Source organism: Monodelphis domestica, chromosome 1 (genome assembly GCF_027887165.1).
Source record: "Monodelphis domestica isolate mMonDom1 chromosome 1, mMonDom1.pri, whole genome shotgun sequence".
Classification (NCBI taxonomy): Eukaryota; Metazoa; Chordata; class Mammalia; order Didelphimorphia; family Didelphidae; genus Monodelphis; species Monodelphis domestica.
Genome location: NC_077227.1, coordinates 119582601 through 119604449, shown reverse-complemented (window position 1 = coordinate 119604449; position 21849 = coordinate 119582601). Strand labels below are relative to the sequence as shown.

Sequence of the window (21849 nt, the reverse complement as noted above, 5' to 3'; positions counted from 1 at the left end):
AGTGTCCCCAAAGCACAATTCCTTTTTTTTTTTTTTAATGTTTGCTGAATTAAATTGGCAGAACCGAATCCTGGTTTGGGATGATTAGTCTACAATTCTGTCCATCACACTATGATGGTATGACTTACTTTGGATTTGTGTTGAGCTTGGAATCAGCTACAACTCCCCAAACTTTTTCACATGAATTTCTACCTACCTACATCTTGTCCTCATGCAGTTGATTTGGGGCTTTGTAGAGTATCTTTTTGAAACGTCATCCTTTTTAATTCAATTCGGTTCCAACTTGCCAAGCTCTTTTTGTATTCCAGTTCTCTTCTCCAAATTAGCTTCCTCCAGAGGGAAACAGGAGAAAGAACACCGACTTGGAAGTTGGAGAACTTGGGTTCAAATGCCACCATTGATACTTAATACTTACCTGAGCCCTTATATGCAAGTCACTCAAGCTCTCCAGACCTCAAGCTCTTCATCTGCTAAATGAAGTAATTGAACTAGGTGAGAGAAGAAGCAGCCTGATTTAAAATTGTAAAGAAGCTCCTAAGGTCCTGGGAACAGATCAAGAGACAACTGTGAGGGGCAGCTAGGCAGCACAGTGCATAGGGCACCAGGCTGGGAGTTGGGAGATCCTGGGTTCAAATTTGACCGTGGACACTTTTGCCCCTGGGCAAGTTTCTTAATCCCAATTGCCTAGCCTTTGCCACTCCTCTCTTGGAAGTGATACTAAGGAAAAAGGGGAGGGTTTGTAAAAGGTGGGGGGGGGGGAAGATGGCATCTGTGAAAATATATACACATCAGGTTGCAAGGAATTGGATGCAATTTTCAGATCACTCTTAAGCACATTATTGTCTCTGAAGGACTAATAATAAAAGGGACAGAAGAATTCTGAGACTATATAGGTAAAAATTCAACACTTTATTTTCTTGTCTAGAAAAAGAACAGTTACAGCGAGAATATAGAAACACAGTTAAGGAAATCCTGTGATACAGTAACACCTCAGATCTCCCCAAATCCTCTGGAATTGTTTCTTCTACATAGTAGCATTTTCTTAAAGACAAACTTAAGCACCAAAACTTTGAAAATTATCGACTTTAGATGGAAAACTTTCTTCCCTCATACACATTTCCTTTTAATAAAATAGATCGAATAGAATTTAGCCTAATTATAAACACTGATCATTATACTGTAATCCAATGATGCCTCAGGACCCAAAAAGACGTCTCATGTTATCTGACCCTAAATTGAATGGCCTTAGACTGCATACTAAGTTCTTGTCTATTTTTAGCTTTCCTGTTCCTTCTCTTACTGACAGCTTATAACCTCCCATTGCTGTCAGTATACTAATCCAGAGAACCTACTTGTAACCTCTTCTATTTTATTGCTTCTAATAAATTATGTGCTTAGAAACCATATAGTTATGTATAAAGTCAAAGTAAGCAGGCACTGTGTGGGGAGACAGAGCTCTCTCCTACAAGTAATGTGTGAATTATTTAATGCATGGATGTTGAGCTATGCTGATATCTCTTGGCTAACGTACTGGTTTGCAGCCTTTTTTGAACAGATGAGGCTGCTGCCTGGCCACTGTCGTGATGGTGGTGGTGGAGTGCGAGACATACAAAGACCTCAAGGCTTCTGTTATGCTACATTGCCGAGCATTTTTCGTCAATGATTTGGATGAAGACTTGGCAAGCATGTTTATCGAATATGCAGATGACAGAAAAGGAAAAGCTAATGCTGGATGACAATCAGGAAAAAAGATCAGAATGTGGGACAGCATCTATGAAGATGAAACTGAAGAGAGAGAGATAAAAAGTCCTATACCTGACTAGTTCTTGATTCCAGATCTGGTGATCTATCTATTGAGCTGCTCTTAAAATTAAGGAATAAAATCAACTGCACAGCTGGTGCTTTTTTCTTTTACCCATACCTTCCATCTGTGTATTGGTTCTAAGGCAGAAGGGCAGTAAGGACTAGACAAAGGGAGTTAAGTGACTTGCTCAGTTACACCGCTAGGAAGGGTCTAAGATCAGATTTGGACCCAGGACCACGCGTCTCCAGCTGCCCCCACAGCTGACTCTTTCAACTCTTTGATGGCAGTCTTTGTTTTCGTATCTCGAGTCCCTAACCCAGTGCTTGGTACTGAATAAATGTTTATTGAAGTGAATCATAGGCCAGGAGACACAAAGGGAGGAAAGTGAACTGAAGTTCACTGTAAGTTAACAGTATGTCACGGCAGGCAGAAAAATGCATACAATTTTATATGGCATTTTTGGTGGAGTTGTGGATTGGTACAACCATTCTAGAAATTAATTGAGAAGTTACTAAATTGTCCATAACTCTTGCCCAAGTGATCTCACTAATGGGAATATATAAAAAAAGGTTATTGGAAAGGGGAAAAAAGTCTTCTATACCAAAATATTCATAAAAATACTTTTTGTAGGAGCAAAAAACTGTGGAATATGAATGTAATGTTATTGTGCCTATAGAATGATGAATAGGAAGAATCTGTGTGAACTGATGTACAGGGAAGAAAGCAGAACCTGGAGGACACAGAGAGAGTCTTTAACTGAAGTTAAGAAACAAATGAAAGAGGACAACTCAAAGTGAATACGAATCTCGGTTCCAAACACCTGATTTTGGAACACTTCTTTCCTAGAGGTGGTGGGCTGTAGGTACAGAGTGTAAATACTCAGTCATCTTTGGTTACTGCAACAGGTAGCTTTGCTTAATTTTGTTGTCATAATGATATTACGTAAAAAAATTGTGGAAAGATTATTGGGAAGTAATGTAAAAATGAATGCATTAATCCATCATTAAAAAGAGACAAAAGTGGCATGGGCTGCCTTTGGATGAAGTGAGTTCCCCCTTAATGAAAGTTTTCCAGCAAAGGCTGATGGATTACCTTCCAGGTATATTCCAGAGGGAATTCTGAGATTCTGCTATCGGTGGATCTGTGATTTCATTAGGATCAATACACTCTCAGGCAGGGCATATCACAACCCATCCGGGCCTTCTCCTTCAGTGTGATTCTCATCTTCTCATTAATGGCCCAAACAAGATCTCTTTATCCACTGGAGACCTTCCCTCCTTAATTCCATGAGTACCTGTGTAATGTTTGGGCTGTTCAGTTGTAATTCTTTGCTTCTTCTATGTGGTCAGCCCACCTCTATCATCAGACTACTGTGGGTATACCTCATGCCTTTGAAACTTGGATTCTTTGGGGATTATAGTATCTAATGAATTTTGGCCTTTACAGAGCATCACTGGGAGAAGAATAGTGTTAAAATTATGGGATTTTGTGTCAGGAAGCAGTTTGGGATCACTGAAAGTGCTACCTACTTTTCCAGAAGCAATGCAGCTTGTTCACCTTCTTCCCAATCAGTTCAGGACTCAGCTTATTGTCTGCCTGCAGTGCTGATCCAACATATATGCACTGAGGCACTAGGTCAAAGGGCTGTGCATTCAACTACATGCCACAGTGCAGATCATGGGCATTTTTTTCCTTTTTTTTCCCCCTGCAGCATACTATTAGAAAGATCATGTAGTATTCTGGCACTTGAGGCAATCAAAACATTGATAATAAAAGGTGACATTTATATGTTTGTAAAATGCTTTTCACAACACTACATTTGAGCCTCATAACAATTCTATGAGCTAAGTATTACATGTATTTATGGTCCCATTTTACAGATAAGGAAACTGAGGTTCCCATTCATAAGGAATCTCTCCTTCCTTTGGATTTTGTATGGGGCATTCTCCTTGAAAACAGAGGACATTTTTGGCAAGCAAACATTTCCCTTATAAAAAAAATCTGGCTTGATCTTGATAACTGAAGGATTTTTAGTTATTTTTGGAGTTGCATCTATAAAGGAATCTTGTACGATCTTAATAAATGCATAGGAAATGACATGTTGGAGGAAAGCCTCAAAAGTTACATTTGCCTCTAAGTTGAATGCTTCTTAAAAATAATTTTCTCATAATAAATGCAGCAGGTTTTATGTCTTCTACAGTATTCAGCCAATTGTGTGATGATAAAGATCTGGTCTGCAGTAGAAAAATGTTAGCAAAAGCCAGGTCTTTCCATTCTCAATTTTTCAAGGGCAGCCTTGATACATCTTTCCAATCTTTTAAAATAAAAGATATTATCTGTAATTTTTCTCCAGTCATTTCCCCTATTATCCTTTCTTTTAAAAATCAGGAAATACAACCTTCAAGTCAATTTTCAGCTGTATTAATAGGAACACAGTGTCTAGAATAAAGGAGGTAACTGTTCTGACGTACTCTGCACTAGCCAGGTCATGACTACAGTATTCTGCACAATTGTGCAGTACTCTGTGCTGGGTGCCATATTGTAGGAAGAACATTGACAAAGTGGAACATATTAAGAAGAAGACAAGCAGGATGGTGAGGGCACTGAAAACACACCGTGTAAGAATCCTTTAAAGGAACCGGGTATATTTAGTTCAGAGATAAGATGACTTGGGACCAGGGAAGAGAAGGCACAAAAAAGTAGTCTTCAAATATCTGTGGGAAAAGATTAGATTTGTTCTGTTTGATCTCAGAGTTCAGAACCAGGGGTAAAAAGGCAAGAATGAAGAGAGGCACATGTTGGCATGAAACATGAAAAATTTCTAAAAATTAGAGCTCTCTAAAAGTGGAGTGGATTGCCCTGAAAAGCTAGTCCATTTCCCATCCCTGGAGGTGTTCAAGTGAAGACTGAATATCAAACACTGTAGGGGGGAATCCTACTCATGCAAAAGGTAGAGTAGATGACCCCCAAGGGCTCTCATTTTCTAATGGACAGACTACGAATCTATGCTGCACAAAATAGGAGAAAGACTTCTAGATTTGGTATCAAGAGAACTGTCTTCAAAGCTCAGCTCTGACATTTACTGGATACATGATGATACATAAGGAAGCTTCAGCTTCCTTAGCTGTACAATGAGGACATTAAACGGATGTTTAATAGTTTATAGTTTATAGTTTAATAGTTTAATAATAATTAAGAGATAGATCAGTGGACTAAGACCCAGGCCTAGAGATGGGAGGTCCTAGGTTCAAATCTGAACTCTGTAACTCCCTAGCTATGTGACCCTAGGCAAGTCACTTAACTCCTACTGCCTAGCCCTTTATCGCTCTTTATATTGGTTCTAAAATGGAAAGTAAGGGTTTTATAAAAAGTAAATAAAAGGATGATGTGTGGAAAAGTAAATCTTCCAGCATTATATAAATGTTAGCTATTGTTATGATGAGCTTTAATTGCAAAACTATGAAAATATTAAATAACATGCTTTTAATTTAAAAAATCTAATTAAACAAACATTTATTTTATTGGTCAGGATCCAAGCTTTTACTGTACCTTGACAAATGTCCCTTCAGCTCTGACAATAAGTATACTAGGTCAGTCCCAAAGGGACACAGATAAGTACTGTGAGAAATGGAGAAACAGGATTCTAGAAAACAATCTGGAATCTCAATAAAGTCTTTTCCCTATTTATTCTTTAAAACAGGATAATCTGGTAGGAAATTGGCAAGACAGCTGATATCACTTAATTTTTAAAAATATCACTGACCTCTGCTACGACAAAAGATGAATTTTGTATTTCTGCTCCCATCTGCTAAATTGATTCCAAATTGTTTCTGAGAACAAACACCTTCTAATATCCAAATGTTGCAGACATCAGAGCCCAATAAAGCCGAGTCAAGATGCCAGCTCCTTATAGTGCAGGCAGAAGCAACTTTTTAGGAATATTTTACCTAAGGATAAGAGGCTGTGAGGGAAGAAAGGAGACACAGAGTAGAAGCATTATTGGGCTGCGAGCCAGCACATCTGGATCTTAGCCCTGGCTTTGCCACTGAAAACATCTTCACCTCCCTGGGCCTGTGTTTTCTCATCTACAAGACAAGGTTATGTGAGCTCTTCTTCCTACTTACTATCTGGGGGATTTGGGGGCAAGCCAATTTAACCTCTTTGGGCTTTGGTTTCCTCATCTATAAAACGAATGGATTGGACTAGATTATATCTAAGATCCTTACAGTTCTAAATCATATAAATTTACACAGGATCCTGGAAAATGTATTAACATTTCTTCTCACAGTTCTACTAATATGGTTATTCAAAAATAGCCCAATTAAACAAATATTTATTAAGCTCCTCCTATGTGCCCTAGTCTAGGAATTGTGAAATGCCATGTCAATCTTATAGGGAGGTCCTGGTTGAAGAAATTCTTTCTACCCATTTAAATTGGCACATTTTTTTTTTTTGCAATTTACAGGCTTAGAGTTGGCCGGAGCACTTGAGAGGTGCTGGCTCAGTTCACTGGCTCAGTCCCCACGACTCAACACTCAGTTTCAGAAGCAGAACTTACAATCCATTTTTTCCTGCCTTCTAAGATCCTTCTCTTATCACTATAGTCCCTCTTTAGCACTGGGAATCTGAAGACAAAAATGAAAATGGATTTTGTCTTCAAAGAGGTTAACTTCAAGGTTGGGGGTGGGAGGAGGAAGCAGACCTACAAGACATAGGCAGATAAGTAAATTCAAAATAAAATAATTTCATCTTGCTTAGGAGAAACTAACAACTGGGGGAATCAGGAAAGACCTTGAAGAAAAAGGCATTTGAATTGGGCTTTTAAGGGAACTGGAGGTTCCAAGAGGCAGAGATAAGGAAGGAGGGTATTCTAGGAAGAGAACAGCTCATACAAAGAGATTCATTTGTACTGAACTAAGATAACATGCTGTTGATCTTATAGAACATAACGATTATATTAAGGGGGAAGCTAGGTGGCTCAGAGAGCCAGGCCTAGAGATCAGAGGTCCTGGGTTCAAATCTGGCCTCAGACACTTCCTAGCTGTTTGACCCTGGGCAAGTCACTTAACTCCCATTGCCCAGCACCTTACCTCTCTTCTGCTTTGGAACCAACACACAATATTGATTCTAAGACAGAAGGTAAGGGTTAAAAAAAAAAGGATTACATTTGGCACCTCCAGATGTGATCATGGCCAAATCAAGTGACTCACTGAAACACAATTTTCTCATCTAGTCAATGTTAATAAGAAATACCCACCAACTTCAGAGTTTTATGATGAGCTTCAAATAAGATAATACATAAAAAAATAACTTGAACATCTTTAAATTACTGTTATCCTATATTTGACAAATGAATGGAATTTGGTATTGCAAACATTATTGCCTTAAGTGGATGTCCACTTGTTGAGTATATTAAGTGGGGACTCCTATCACATGTGGATTGGATTAGAAGGCCATTAGAATCCCTTTTACCTCTCAAATTAGACAATTCTGTTAAAGGGCCTTCAGTTACCTGCCATTAAAGGGGCAGGCCTTTTGCAGAAGTAATCAGGTAGAACAACTAGCACTGGAAGTGGTATATATATTTATAGAAAAAACAAGACCCAATAAGGTCAGCTATCATCATCAAGTACTGAGTAGGAGCATGCATAAATTCTGGACTCAGATTCTAAAATAATCCCAGAACTGATTTATGGGATGATAATTATTTGTTGAAATCGTGGTACTTTAGGATTATTGCTCAGGTAGATGCAATTTTTAATAGAAATTCCAGGGCACCCAGGGGCTCCAGGACAACATGAAAACTGTAAGGAAAGCAGTAATCCAAAGTTGGCCCCTTTTAATGCTTGGATCCCAACATCCTAGGATTATCTCTGTAGCCAGTTCAATAGGGATTAACAATATACTATGCAAAAACTCTATGACCCTGGAGGCCAGGTGGTGCAATGCAAGAGTGCTGGGCCTGGAGTAGGAAAGACTCCTCTTCCTGAGTTCAGCTCCAGCCTCAGACACTTCCTAGCTGTGTGACCCTGGGTAAAAGTGTTTCCCCCTGTTCTTTGGCTCAGTTTCCTCATCTGTAAAATGAGCTGGCGAAGGAAATGGCAAACCACTCCAGGATCTTTGCCATGAAAACTCCAAATTGGTTCAAATATGACAACTGAACAAGAACAAGACTGTGAGGTGAGAGTCCCACTGCATTCTGATTTAGAACACATAGTGAGAAGACTGTGCGAAGTTTGGGGAACTAACCTTTAGGAATAACATTGAAAAACTGGAATATTTCCAGGGGGGGTCCCACTTCCTCCTCTTAGGATCCCTAGCCTCTTTGAAGGCTTGGTTTATATGCTACCTGCAATATGAGGTGGGCTGGTTTTCTAATTCTTCTACTTCTTAACTCTTTCCCACCTCCTTAAATTATATTATGGATGTACATACACATATACCTGATTACATGTTATATATGTAAGAATGTAAACTTGAGGGCAGATAATTTATTGTTCTGTTGTTATATCACAGCCTCCTAACAAAGTGCTTTGCAAAGTAGGCACTTAGTAAATTGCATTGGACCAAAATAGTTGGAAGGGAATCAAATTCATGCCATATGAGGATCAAAAGGAATTGGAGATGGGTACTCATGTGCTGCTGCTTCTGGTTTTCTTCAGCTTTTGGATGTAGCTTTCCAAGGAGAAGACTTTCCTTGCCATCATAAACAAAGCTATGTGGAAAACTTATTTAATTTATGCTTTAATCCTAGCATCTGTGTTTGGTTTCTATTGTTCTTGATATCTTTGATATTTTTAAGACTTGATTTGAATTTTGGACTTTCACTATTCTGTACATGAAACTGTGCTATTTTGTTTATATTACTCAAAAATGTTTATTCACTTCATAAAAATCCTCATCCCCTAGATGCAACTGACTCCCCAGCCCCAAATTTTTATATATATTTACACTTGTATGTTTCTCTTTCCCAAATGATACAATATTCTATTGCCTAGATTTTGAGGGCACAGGATGGGGCCTGTAACATGACATAATAAATGCATTTAAAACATTTGTTGATTAAAAAGAGGGTAAATTTGATCACTTCACAATTGAATGCCTTTTTATTTTCTCAAATTTGCTCATCCTTTTCAACTTCATGCAGGCAACAAGGATCTTAATACTTTGGATTTTCATGGAAAGTTACCTAATGGTCCTAAATGTAATCTGGTTGTGTTGTAAGAAGATGGCTAGGGCTGGTCTGGGCTGCAAAGCCTACATAGACTCTGACTTTCTCAAATATGGTGCTTCCTATTCATGCTTTTCTTTGAAGAGTTATACTAAAGAAGGTGAGAAAGAGAACAAATGAAACTACATTGAATATTTCTGTATCAATTTTGTCCAGAGCAGAGTCTGGAGAGTACAATAGTAGAAACCACAGAAAGAAAAGGAATCATTTCCTTCCGACATGGGGGGCATCTTGCTAGCTTCTTTGATGTTTCTTTTCAAGAATACTTATTGTTCTGTAATCTCATCAATTTGGAGGTTTCCTCCAAAGATGCAGATATAAACCCATCTCTTCCAGCCTATCCCATACAATTGTATGTAGTCCATGTCTTCCAATAAATTCACCATCAAGAGTCGACCAAAAGGTTTTTAGACCTCCCTCACTTTTTTGACATCAGGAAGATGCCAGGGGAGTTCTCTGGTGCCTAGTTGTCATTATTTATACCTGCCACATGACCAGCCCATTTTATTTTCCTCCCATGTATTTCCCTGATGAAATCTTTTCATTCCTGTTCTTCTTTGGAGTTCCCATGCTGGTTATATGTTGTGGCCTGCTCACATCCACCACGTGCCTCTCTATTCCTCAATAACAATAATGGCAATATATCCTAATAATGGTGCATAGTTTTGAAATAATATGCCTAGCACAACCAACAGCTTAAATATTACTATTTTAAGTGCTATGATTTTAAGATTAAGCATGATTACAGCCCCAAATTATCCCAAACAGGAAATCAAACTAATAGTTACTATAAATAATCCTGTTAAACTGAGGCACTGAAACAGTGTAGTATCTGATTTGACTTTACTGAACAATCTCAAGTAGACTGGCCCAGAAATCACCAAGGTCATGGTGCTAGAAAACAACAAATGTTTTCTTTCAGTATTAATAATGACTATGGAAGGCCTTCAAGGACAAATGTTAAAAACACTGCAACAAAGTCCAGTCAGAACACTGTTAAGAAAAGAACAAAATGTAATCATTTTTTCCAAGTAACTTTCAAAAACATCACTGAAGTAGAAAGGACTACAAAGTCTATACTTTTGTAATCGAACTAGTTTTCCCCTTTTAAATGCTGAGAAAATTTGGTGGAAAAAAAAATTATGTGTGCTAAAAGTCAGCAAATATATGCACACTGGCCACGATTCTTTTTGGAAAACTGGGAAAATGAGCAATTCAATAATCACAGGGAAGTCATGATGGTAGCATAATTTTTAAGCATGTGTGATATCATTCCCATTACATCTTAAAAGGAATTTAAGAAGATATTCACAGTAATCTATGAAGGTTGTTCAAAAAGTCAGTTGACAAGGTGAGTTACTGGCATATTACATAGTAAAAAAACATTGTGAAGCAATGCTTTTAAGTGACTTACTGTAATTGTTTGGGATTTGATATATTATACTGAGTTGAAAATGGCTACTTTTCTATTAAACACATGATCTCCATACAATATGCCAGTTATAGTTTGATTTTTCACATGCAAAAATGTTTCTGTTGCACAATTTTGATATTAATTTGTGGATGCTCATGGAGAAAATGTTTTCAGACTACAAAGTCCATTGAAGAAATGTACAAAATTTCAGGATGCAAGGTAAAACCATGATGACCTTTCACCAAACAAAAAAGCAACAAACACAAACCAAAGATTCCATAATTTGCTGTCTCTGTATTAAAAATTGTATCTACTCAATATTAGTATTACAATCTTTTAATTTATGTATAAAACCGACAAATCATTGTTTAAATACCTGTAAGATGTACTTGCCTTAGAATAAAATCAGTCTTAAAAAATACCTTATCAACATCCTTTTTGAATAACTGTATTTAATATACCAAAATGGCTCAAGTTTATTAAAAGTGAACAAATTCTGGAGCAGAAAGAAAAATGTCAAATCCTTAGTGATACTTTTAATCTGTTAGAGGGGAAAAAATGATCCACCAATGTACAGAACTGAAAACAGAGTCAGTTACTTATTTTTGCCAAGTGTTCTTTGCTTCTCTGCATGTTCCACAATTTTTTCTTCCACATAAAGTCCTTTCCGCTTTCGTACTGAATTCATGTACTTTCGAGCTTGGTTTTCTGAGTCAGCTTTCTCCCCAAAGTGCAAATACTCTTCCTCAGTAGTTGGAACCCAGAATGGATCACTGGAAATTATCTTTTTAAAAGAAAATAGTAAAACATGTCAGTCTATTCTACTATAATCAACTATTAGACAAATCTTCTAATCTATCCTTTGGAACTATAAAAGCATTTCCCCAAGTCTCAGCAGTTAATACTTTTATTTACTTTGAAAAGATCACAAGCCTTTTTTTTTGGAGGTTCAGCAATGAGTATATCTTTAGTTGGTGAGGAAGATCCCAATGTCTAGGGAAAAACTGAAAATGTGAGAGGTAATATTTGGAGTGGAGTTAGGTTTCAAAGGAGTCAGAAATAGATTTGATCACAAAAATTGGTAAAGGAGTTAGTACTGGCAAAAAAGTCATCTTATCCTTGATGACCAAGGGAAATAGGCAGGAATATAGAGAAGTCTGATTTGAGGTGTGGAGGCAGAGGGAGCTCATGTTGGATGATCTCAGTCTTAAGGTAGGACATAAGATAGGTAGTGGAGTTCGGACTTGAAATGAGAGGACATTGTAGGGAATGTGATGAGTAAATAATGAATGGATTTTAGTGCAACAAGGTACAAAGTATAATCTGTAGTGAACCTAGTTAGCATGGTTTTGTGACTTTCTTAACTCTTTAATATACTCTACTATAATACCTTTTGAGAGTTATTTCTGGGGGAAAAACATAAGGAAGGCTAAGAGATTTTTTTTTATGTAATTCGTATTCAAATTTATTTTTTCAACTGAAATTAAAATTTCTACCTTTGATGACAAATGTCTATGTCTAAAAGGTTATGATGAGTAACTATTGCTGACAGGTTAAAAGATTGCTGGAAGGTTAAAAATGAAACAATATTGAGATACAGGTTAAGAAACTGCCATTTCTACTTTATATTATTAGAAGAACATGTAATTTTGTTTTAGCTCTTCTGGAAGTAGTTCATACCTTGTGAGAAGACTATACTCTGTGCATTTCCTAGTGGGTTGCCTACTCACACCAATCTGCATTTTAAATATGTCCCAATTTTTGTCTTCTTACATGTTCTAAGTTTAATTCTGGTCTTTCATAAGTCTGGGTCTAATGGTGGGAAAGGTCAAGGCACTTGATTCTAATACATTATTAACTGAAAAAGTTGATTCAATCAATCATATTAGATCGATTAATTAATTAATCAATTAGAGCTGGAAGAGACCATGGAGATCACTAATTCTAATATCCTTAACTGTACATGAGAAGGCTGAGATCCAGAGAAGGTAAATGCCTCACCTATGGTCATACAATCTATAGCTAGACTTCAGATTTCACAAAAGTGTAAGAGCTGTTACTCTATAATGAAAAGGCCAAAATGTAAATAATCTCCCCAGTGAGATATTTCTGGGTAACTGGCTCTCTCTATGAACTACCTGGGGAAAATAAAAATAGCAATTAAGATTAGAATCCCTAAGGATATTATCTGGGTAACACAAACATCCCTCAAAACACTTTTTTTTTTCAATCTAAATTTGTTACATTAAAATTCCCAAGTAACTCCCTGCTTTCCTTCTCCCTACTAGAGAAAGCATCACTTGACAAAAAAGCAACATGCATATATAAAACTATGTCTTGTTTATTTTTATTTATTAGTTTTCTCTAGAAGTAGAAATAAGTCAATCTTCAATGAATATTTCTGTTGCCATATATCATTATATATTTTATATATATATATATATATACATTTTCCCTTGGTTCTGCTCATTTCACTTTTCATAATATTTCATGTGGATCTTTCCCTGTTTTTAAAATTAGCCTACTTGTCATTTCTTATGTCAAAATAGTATTTTATCACAATTATATGCCACAACTTATTAGCCATTTCCCAATTGACAGTCATCCCCAATTTGCAGTTCTTTCAGAACATAGAGGTTCTTTTCCTTTTTCCCTAATCACCTTAGGAAATAAACCTAATAGTGGCATTTGTGGGTCAAAAGGTATACACAATTATGTAAGTCTATGCATAATGTCTGACTTTTAAAAAATGATTAAACACAGGGATCTCTTATTAGCTATTAACATTCTACCTCACATTATAGCGACTTATGACTCATCTTTTTCACTAGACTGTGAGTTTCTGGGGATGTGGGGATGGACCTCTGAATTCCTTGCAGCACTGGACATGGTGCTTTCGTTTTCTAAGTCTGCGAGTGTTTGTTGAAAAAAGTATTCAAACAAATGAATAACAAATTTCCTCTTGTTCCAAACTACTGAACAGGTTTTAGAAGATAATGGCCTGAAAGATTAGAAAGGCCTCAAAAACACAATGTTTATTAATAAAGCAAGATTCTTGGCTATTTTGCTGGACACTCTAGATCTCATTTATATGGGATCACAGGATCAAAGATTGAGAGCTAGAAAAGATGTTGGCAGCCCTCTAGTTGTAAATCCTTTCATGTATTCTTCTATAAACTCTTTCAGGTAGTAACATATAAAATAGAACTCTTGTAGTTTGACCTTCAAAAAATGAGTTAATTATCTGTTTCCCAACATCAGACAAAATGGCAGAGCCAGGATGTGAACCCAGGTTTCCTGAATCAAAATCCATTGTTCTTTACAATGTGCCATGAATCCTGTTTGATATAATTGTTCAATAACATTTATAGGGCCATAATTCATATTCTCCCTTTTTCCAATAACATCATTGATTTTAACCATTAAAACCAACAGAAAAATAGTATTCCATATACAGATTATTTATTTTTTTAAAAACTGCCCAGAAGTGTAACTCTCTACAGGTACTACATACTAATATCTATAAACAGTGATAAACACTCAAAAGATTAGTGAACCTAAGTGCCTGGTAACTGATATAAAAATCATTTAGAGGTTGCTGCTTCTCAGAATTGTCCACTCAACACTTTTGCATCCATAGGCTGCAGGTTACCCAAATAGTCTGGAAAGGCAGGTGATTGTGTATGGAATTAGGAATCAATCAACTCTAAAATGTAAAGCAATCTACTAATGAGGGGAATCTTTTTTAATATTTAATATTTATTTAATATTTAATTAATAATAGAATAATAAAAGAACTACAAGAGTTCTATTTCATATGTTACTACCTGAAAGAGTTTATAGAAGAATACATGAAAGGATTTACAACTAGAGGGCTGCCAATGTCTTTTCCAGCTCTCAATCTTTGATCCTGTGATCCCATAGAAATGAAATCTAGATATTTAATAAAGCTTGTAGAAAGATTTCCCCCTCCTTTTAAATCACATCTCTGGCTAGATTGCTATTATAGATAAATGTAACAATGAAATACTGGTTGAACATGAGGAAAGAATAATGGTTAAGCTCTTTCAGATTTCTACTCTAAAAACACAAATCAATTGTAAATATAAAGTGATGTTTAATCAGCCAGTGGTGACATATTTTTAATAAACCAATAAATTAGCTCAAATATCCCAAGAAAAATACTGTTGAGAACATAATCAATATTTAGAATACATATAAATGTTTTAGTATAGAAGAGATGAACAATTTTTAAAGTCATGTGTGACTATGGTGAATGACAAGTCTATAAAAACAAGTGGCAACTCTTTAATAGATTACACAATGTTAGAATTAGTTTCTGTAATGAATATTAGAGATGTAGGCTTGGCCCTATGCCTATAAGATATGACTTGAGGGATGACAGACAGTCCATCTACCCACAGATTATGACTTCCACAATCCTCCAGAAGAACCTGAAATTTTGACCATTAATTTAATGACTTTGGGTTAAGAGTGTATTAAATGCTCCCCCCCCCCCCACCTTTTGTTTTGGACAAGTGATTAAAATTCAAATTGGCAACTCAAATGTTATCAATTCATCTCACTGATTAATAACAGGAATCTCCAACATTCACTAATGCTCTATTTCCTTCAGTTGCCCAAATGTTTAAAATAAAATAAAAATTAGTGTGATGAGAAATACCTAGTTCTCCAAAGTAATAATTCTAGAAGTCTATAATGCAATCCAATAAATTCATTAACAACAAACAAAAAGATAGTTTTTAAGTTGTTGAAAACTAGAGCTCTTCAAAGTCAGTCTTCTTTTTCCTAAGATGATGATGACAAGCGAATTTTATGAATCATCTCCCCTTTTAGATTCTAGAATGATTGTATTTTTTTTCAACAGAGGAAGAGGTATTTTATAACTTATTAATTTATTTTTAAACAGAATTAAATTATCAAGATCCTTCATTATAAAGATCATTCTTCAATTATGACAACCAGAAGGACAGGAATTGTGAGTTATATCACCTTTGTATTTCTCCTTATGCTATGTAGCATGATGACTCTCACCCAATAGGCTTCAAATAAAATGCTATTTTGTCTCATTCAGTCTCTTCTCTCTATTCACATGGACACTAGCCTAGTTCAGGGCATCATGTCTGCATTTTTAAGACTGATGCCGCAGTCTTTTTAATTGGTCTAGAACAATGCCTGACACATAGGAAGCACTTATTTAGCGCTTTACTGACTGACTGCTTAGTCTCTCTCCAATTCATCCCTTCACCTGGTTGCCAGAACATTCTTCTCATCACAGGTCAATTGTTGTTAGGTCCCTGCTCAAGAAGTTCAGAGCCTATCTATTGCATCTTGGAGAGATTACAAACTCCTGTTTAGTATGAAAGGCCTTAATCCGTACTAGGTCTATCTTTCTCATTCTAGGCTTTTTTTTTTTTTGGCTATTCCTTTCATGTTCTATATTCCAGGTAAAATGGCCTGGTTCCCTGTCCTCAACACATTAATCCATCTTCTGTCTCCATGCCTTAGCATAGGCTGAGCTCCAAGATTGGCATTTCTCTTAAATTCTTACCTCTGCCTCTAGGAGTCTATAGTCTTTATCAAGGCTCAGTTCAGGTGCTACCACCTACAAGACGCTTTATGATTCCTCTAGTTGTTAGTATTCTTCTTCTGAAATCACTTTATATTTATTCATCTGTATATATACTATATTCCCCCAAGGAGGAAGTAAGGTCTTTCAATGCACTATTTGTGTTTTTGTCTGCTATCTTTTTATATCAATTTCAGTGGCTCATATAGAACAAACTTTTAATAATTATTTGTTGAACAGAAACAACATTAAAACAAAGGAAAAAAATTTTCCAGTTGAGCTGCCTTAAGTTTTTAGGGAAAAAATGTTTTGGCAGTAAGAAGCTTTAAATACTAAAATTTATCAGAGAGGGGGATGAAATCAGTTTCCATGGAGAGCTCTTAGAACTGTATTAAGGACCATCTGATTGGAAAGCTTTTAAAATAAATTTTGCTGAGAACCTGGGGTGGTGTTGGACAAATTAATTTAATTTTGTAGGTCTCTCCAAACTGTATGATTCTATATAATTAAAAAAAATTGTAAATGAATTTAAAATTAAGATTCCCATTTAAGTACATACACATATAGGTAGGAGTAAAACTAACAAATCTTACTATTATCTTAATTTATATACCAGCACATAGTATGGAGTAGGAAGAGAGACAATAGATTTGAGTTAGAGGACTTCAATTTGAATGCTGGTTTTTCTCCTGTATAATTTGGGGTAGGTGCCTGCTTCTCTTCAAATAGGCCTCAGTTTCCTTTGTAAATTAAAAGAATGGACCAGATGACCTCTTAACCTCCCTGTCAGTACTAAATACTATGATTCTCAAAGTATATGTAATTTAATATATGAACAATTTTTAATTTGACAGAAACATAGAGAAGGGGTGAAGGTGTGGATGTCTGGGGTTGTGTGTGTGTATATGTATATGTATACATTGCAATGACTAGTTGGGTTTTATTTCAGTGTAAAATTAAATATGAATAATTTTTATACAACTCATTGTTTTGTACATTGTTACATCTGAGCTGACTTTTTAGATAGAATCAATTAAGAATATTTTAAAGTTGCTGACTTTTTAGATAGAATCAATTAAGAATATTTTAAAGTTGTTTCAAAAATCCCAATTTAATCTTGAGTGTCAATGGGATCAGATTGATTTGGTTTGTATTACACTTAAAGCAATGGTGGGGAAATTCTGACTGAAAGAGGTGTCATTGCTTTGGCTGCAACCCAAAGAACAATTTCTTCCCTGGTAGACTACTTCACATTCAGATGGAGCCTCTTAAAATTCAAGGACTCTGCTAAAAACCCGTGAACACTGGTTAAAAATCTAATGGAAATTTCAAAGGAAAATGATAACCACCACCTGCAGTCTCAACCCAAAGTCTGGTTTCTTGTTCTGACATTCAACTGAAAAAGGTCCCACAAAATGTCACCAAAGACAACCACTGGATCCAATAGACTCTTTAATCTTCATCTTTGATTTCAATGCAAAATTTCCCCACTCCCATGACTTACCTGGCATTCCCATTTCCCTCATTCTCTATCACATCCCTCTACATCTCTTTTCCTGCTGCTTATTGTTTAAAATAAGTTTTCCTCAGCCTTCTCTCCTAAGCTCTCTCATCAGCCTGCAGACTTCTTGCCCTGGCAATCTCATTCACTCCCTATTCACTCCCACTTCATCTATTATTACTTCTATTGAGAAGACTTCAAAACTCTATCCTCCACACCTGAACTCTCTTCTGTGTTCCAGACTCATACCTATATCTCCCTATGAGACCTCTGCATGCTTGAATCAGCATTGGCACTGCAACATGACCAAAACTAAGATGATTTTTTAATTAAAAATCTTCTTTGCCTAGACTAACAGAAGAAGAAATAGATTTCTTAAATAATCCCATATCAGAAAAAGAAATCCAACAGGCCATCAAAGAACTTCCTAAGAAAAAATCCCCAGGGCCTGACGGATTCACCAGTGAATTCTATCAAACATTCAAAGAACAGCTAACTCCAATACTATACAAACTATTTGACATAATAAGCAAAGAGGGAGTTCTACCAAACTCCTTTTATAACACAAACATGGTACTAATTCCAAAACCAGGCAGGCCAAAAACAGAGAAAGAAAATTATAGACCAATCTCCCCAATGAATATAGATGCAAAAATCTTGAATAGGATACTAGCAAAAAGACTCCAGCAAGTGATCAGAAGGGTCATCCACCATGATCAAGTAGGATTTATACCAGGGATGCAGGGCTGGTTCAATATTAGAAAAACCATCCACATAATTGACCACATCAACAAGCAAACCAACAAGAACCACATGATTATCTCAATAGATGCAGAAAAAGCCTTTGATAAAATACAACACCCATTCCTACTAAAAACACTTTCATAGGAATAGAAGGGTCGTTCCTAAAAATAATAAACAGTATATATCTAAAACCATCAACTAATATCATCTGCAATGGGGATAAACTAAATCCATTCCCATTAAGATCAGGAGTGAAACAAGGATGCCCATTATCACCTCTACTATTTGACATTGTACTAGAAACACTAGCAGTAGCAATTAGAGAAGAAAAAGAAATTGAAGGCATTAAAAGAGGCAAGGAGGAGACCAAGTTATCGCTCTTTGCAGATGACATGATGGTCTACTTAAAGAATCCTAGAGATTCAACCAAAAAGCTAATCGAAATAATCAACAACTTTAGCAAAGTTGCAGGATACAAAATAAACCCCACATAAGTCATCAGCATTTCTATATAATTCCAACACAGCTCAGCAGCAAGAACTAGAAAGAAAAATCCCATTCAAAATTACTTAGACAAAATAAAATACTTAGGAATCTATCTCCCGAGACAAACACAGGATCTATATGAACACAACTACAAAACACTTTCCACACAACTAAAACTAGACTTGAACAATTGGAAGAACATTAACTGCTCATGGGTAGGACGAGCCAATATAATAAAAATGACCATCCTACCCAAACTCATCTATCTATTTAGTGCCATACCCATGGAACTTCCAAAAAATTTTTTTACTGATTTAGAAAAAACTGTAACAAAGTTCATTTGGAAGAACAAAAGATCAAGGATATCCCGGAAAATAATGAAAAAAAAAAATACAAAGGAAGGGGGACTTGCAGTCCCAGATCTCAGACTATATTATAAAGCAGCGGTCATCAAAACAATTTGGTACTGGCTAAGAGAAAGAAAGAAGGATCAGTGGAATAGACTGGGGGCAAGCAACCTCAGTAAGACAGTATATGACAAACCCAAAGATCCCAGCTTTTGGGACAAAAATCCACTATTTCATAAAAACTGCTGGGAAAATTGGAGGACAGTGTGGGAAAGATTAGGCTTAGATCAACACCTCACACCCTACACCAAGATAAAATCAAAATGGGTGAATGACTTGAACATAAAGAAGGAAACTATAAGAAAATTAGGCGAACACAGAATAGTATACATGTCAGACCTTTGGGAAGGGAAAGACTTCAAAACCAAGCAAGAATTAGAAAGAGTTACAAAATGCAAAATAAATAATCTGGAATACATCAGATTAAAAAGTTTTTGTACAAACAAAACCAATGTAACCAAAATCAGAAGGGTAGCAACAAATTGGGAAACAATCTTCATAAAAACCTCTGACAAAGGTTTAATTACTCAAATTTACAAAGAACTAAATCAATTGTACAAAAAATCAAGCCATTCTCCAATTGACAAATGGGCAAAGGACATGAACAGGCAGTTCTCAGTTCTCAGAAATCAAAACTATTAATAAGCACATGAAAAAGTGCTCTACATCTCTTATAATCAGAGAGATGCAAATCAAAACAACTCTGAGGTATCATCTCACACCTAGCAGATTGGCTAACATGACAGCTATGGAAAGTAATGAATGCTGGAGGGGATGTGGCAAAGTGGGGACACTAATTCACTGCTGGTGGAGTTGTGAATTGATCCAACCATTCTGGAGGGCAATTTGGAACTATGCCCAAAGGGTGATAAAAGACTGTCTGCCCTTTGATCCAGCTATAGCACTGCTGGGTTTGTACCACAAAGAGATAATAAGGAAAAAGACTTGTACAAGAATATTCATAGCTGCGCTCTTTGTGGTGGCCAAAAATTGGAAAATGAGGGGATGCCCATCAATTGGGGAATGGCTGAACAAACTTTGGTATGTGTTGGTGATGGAATACTATTGTGCTAAAAGGAATAATAAAGTAGAGGAATTCCATGGAGACTGGAACAACCTCCAGGAAGTGATGCAGAGCGAAAGGAGCAGAAACAGGAAAACACTGTACACAGAGACTGATACACTGTAGTACAATCGAAGGTGATGGACTTCTCCATTAGTGTCAATGCAATGTCCCTGAACAATCTGCAGGGATCTAAAAAATACTATCCACAAGCAGAGGATACACAGTGGGAGTTAAAACACTGATGAAAAGCAACTGCTTGACTACAGGGGTGGAGGGAATATGACTGAGGAGAGACTCTAAATGAACACTCTAATGCAAATACCAACAACAGGGAAATGGGTTTGAGTCAAGAACACATGTGATAACCAGTGGAATCATGCGTCGGCTATGGGAGAGGGAAAGGTGGTGGGAAGGGGGGAGGGGAGGAAAAGAAAATGATCTTTGTTTCCAATAGCCTGGATATTCAGGCTATTCATATCTACCACCCAATTTAAATCCTAGTAGCTTATCTATAGACTCTGAAGTCACCACCACCCCCTTTCTTCTTCAATGAGTTTGGCACCTGACTTACATTTCCCTCTCCTCAACTCTTGCCTGAAAACTAGGGAACTTCAACATTTGTAGCAACTTTCCTTCAAACGTTCTAACTACTCAGGGCCATTTCTACAAACTAGTCATTTTCTCTTCTTCTCTCCATTTTGATCTTTTGTTGAACCAATTCAACTCTACCTTGTCCTCCTACCTGTGTGACTGCTCCTTCTGTCTCTTTTTAGAGACCGCATTGTCCCTCAGGGTATAGTCCCAGGTCCTCTTCTCTTCTCCCTACTTACTACTTCATTCAATGATCTCATTAAGCTCCCATAGATTTAATTTCTATCTCTATGCTGATGATTCTCAATTCAACTTATCTTGCCTCAGTATCTAGGCTGACTTCCAATCTCATATCTCTGCCTTTCATACATCATAAACTGGATGTCCAGTGGACCTCTTCAACTCAATATGTCCATAATGAAACTCATTATCCCCCCAATCATGTACTGTCATGGGCAACACTATCTTCCCAGTCCCTCACTTCCTCTCTCTCTTCCTCTCACTTCCTCATGTCTCTAATCTGTTACCAAGTTCTACTGATGCAGTGAAACATTCATGACTTCATGGAATAGAGTTCCTCTTCCCAGGTGTTTGTTACATACCATTCCTGCTGAGTACGCCAAAACATAGTAATCTCAGTTCAAGGCTGCATGAACAGTTCCAAGATCTCCTGGGAATGGGTTAACTCCCCTGTTCACACTCTGGGGAGGATTGGGGAGGATAGATTGTCTCTCGAGAAGAGCTTTAAATCTGGTGTGTTGCTTACAGTAAACATTCATTATCCCTCTTTGATAATGTTCCAGTCTTTCTTTCTTGCGACTCCATAGCTGTTCTCCGACAGCTCTAAGCTGTCCCTTGACAGTTCTAAACTGTCCCCTATTGCGACTCCGTAGATGTCCCCGGCATACTGATGTCACTTTTGCAACATCTCTCAAACATGGCCCTTCTTTCCTCTGACACTATCACTATTATAATAAAGGTCTTATCACTTCTGACCTGGGTTACTACAACAGAC

At 36.7% G+C, this 21849-nt stretch overlaps 1 protein-coding gene across 2 annotated transcripts in view; it reads right to left on the bottom strand.

The window, feature by feature from the left end:
• Window positions 1-890: 890 nt before the first annotated feature.
• Window positions 891-21849, bottom strand: part of EFL1 (elongation factor like GTPase 1) — a 278731-nt gene continuing 257772 nt past the window's right edge. The window contains exon 20 of one of the 2 annotated variants that reach the window (XM_001362562.4): window positions 891-11233. In XM_001362562.4, coding sequence (XP_001362599.1) covers window positions 11045-11233 — 189 coding nt within the window. In that variant the 3' untranslated portion in view covers window positions 891-11044. The remainder of the gene's footprint in view (window positions 11234-21849) is intronic. The other variant, XR_460442.3, reaches the window with a different exon arrangement.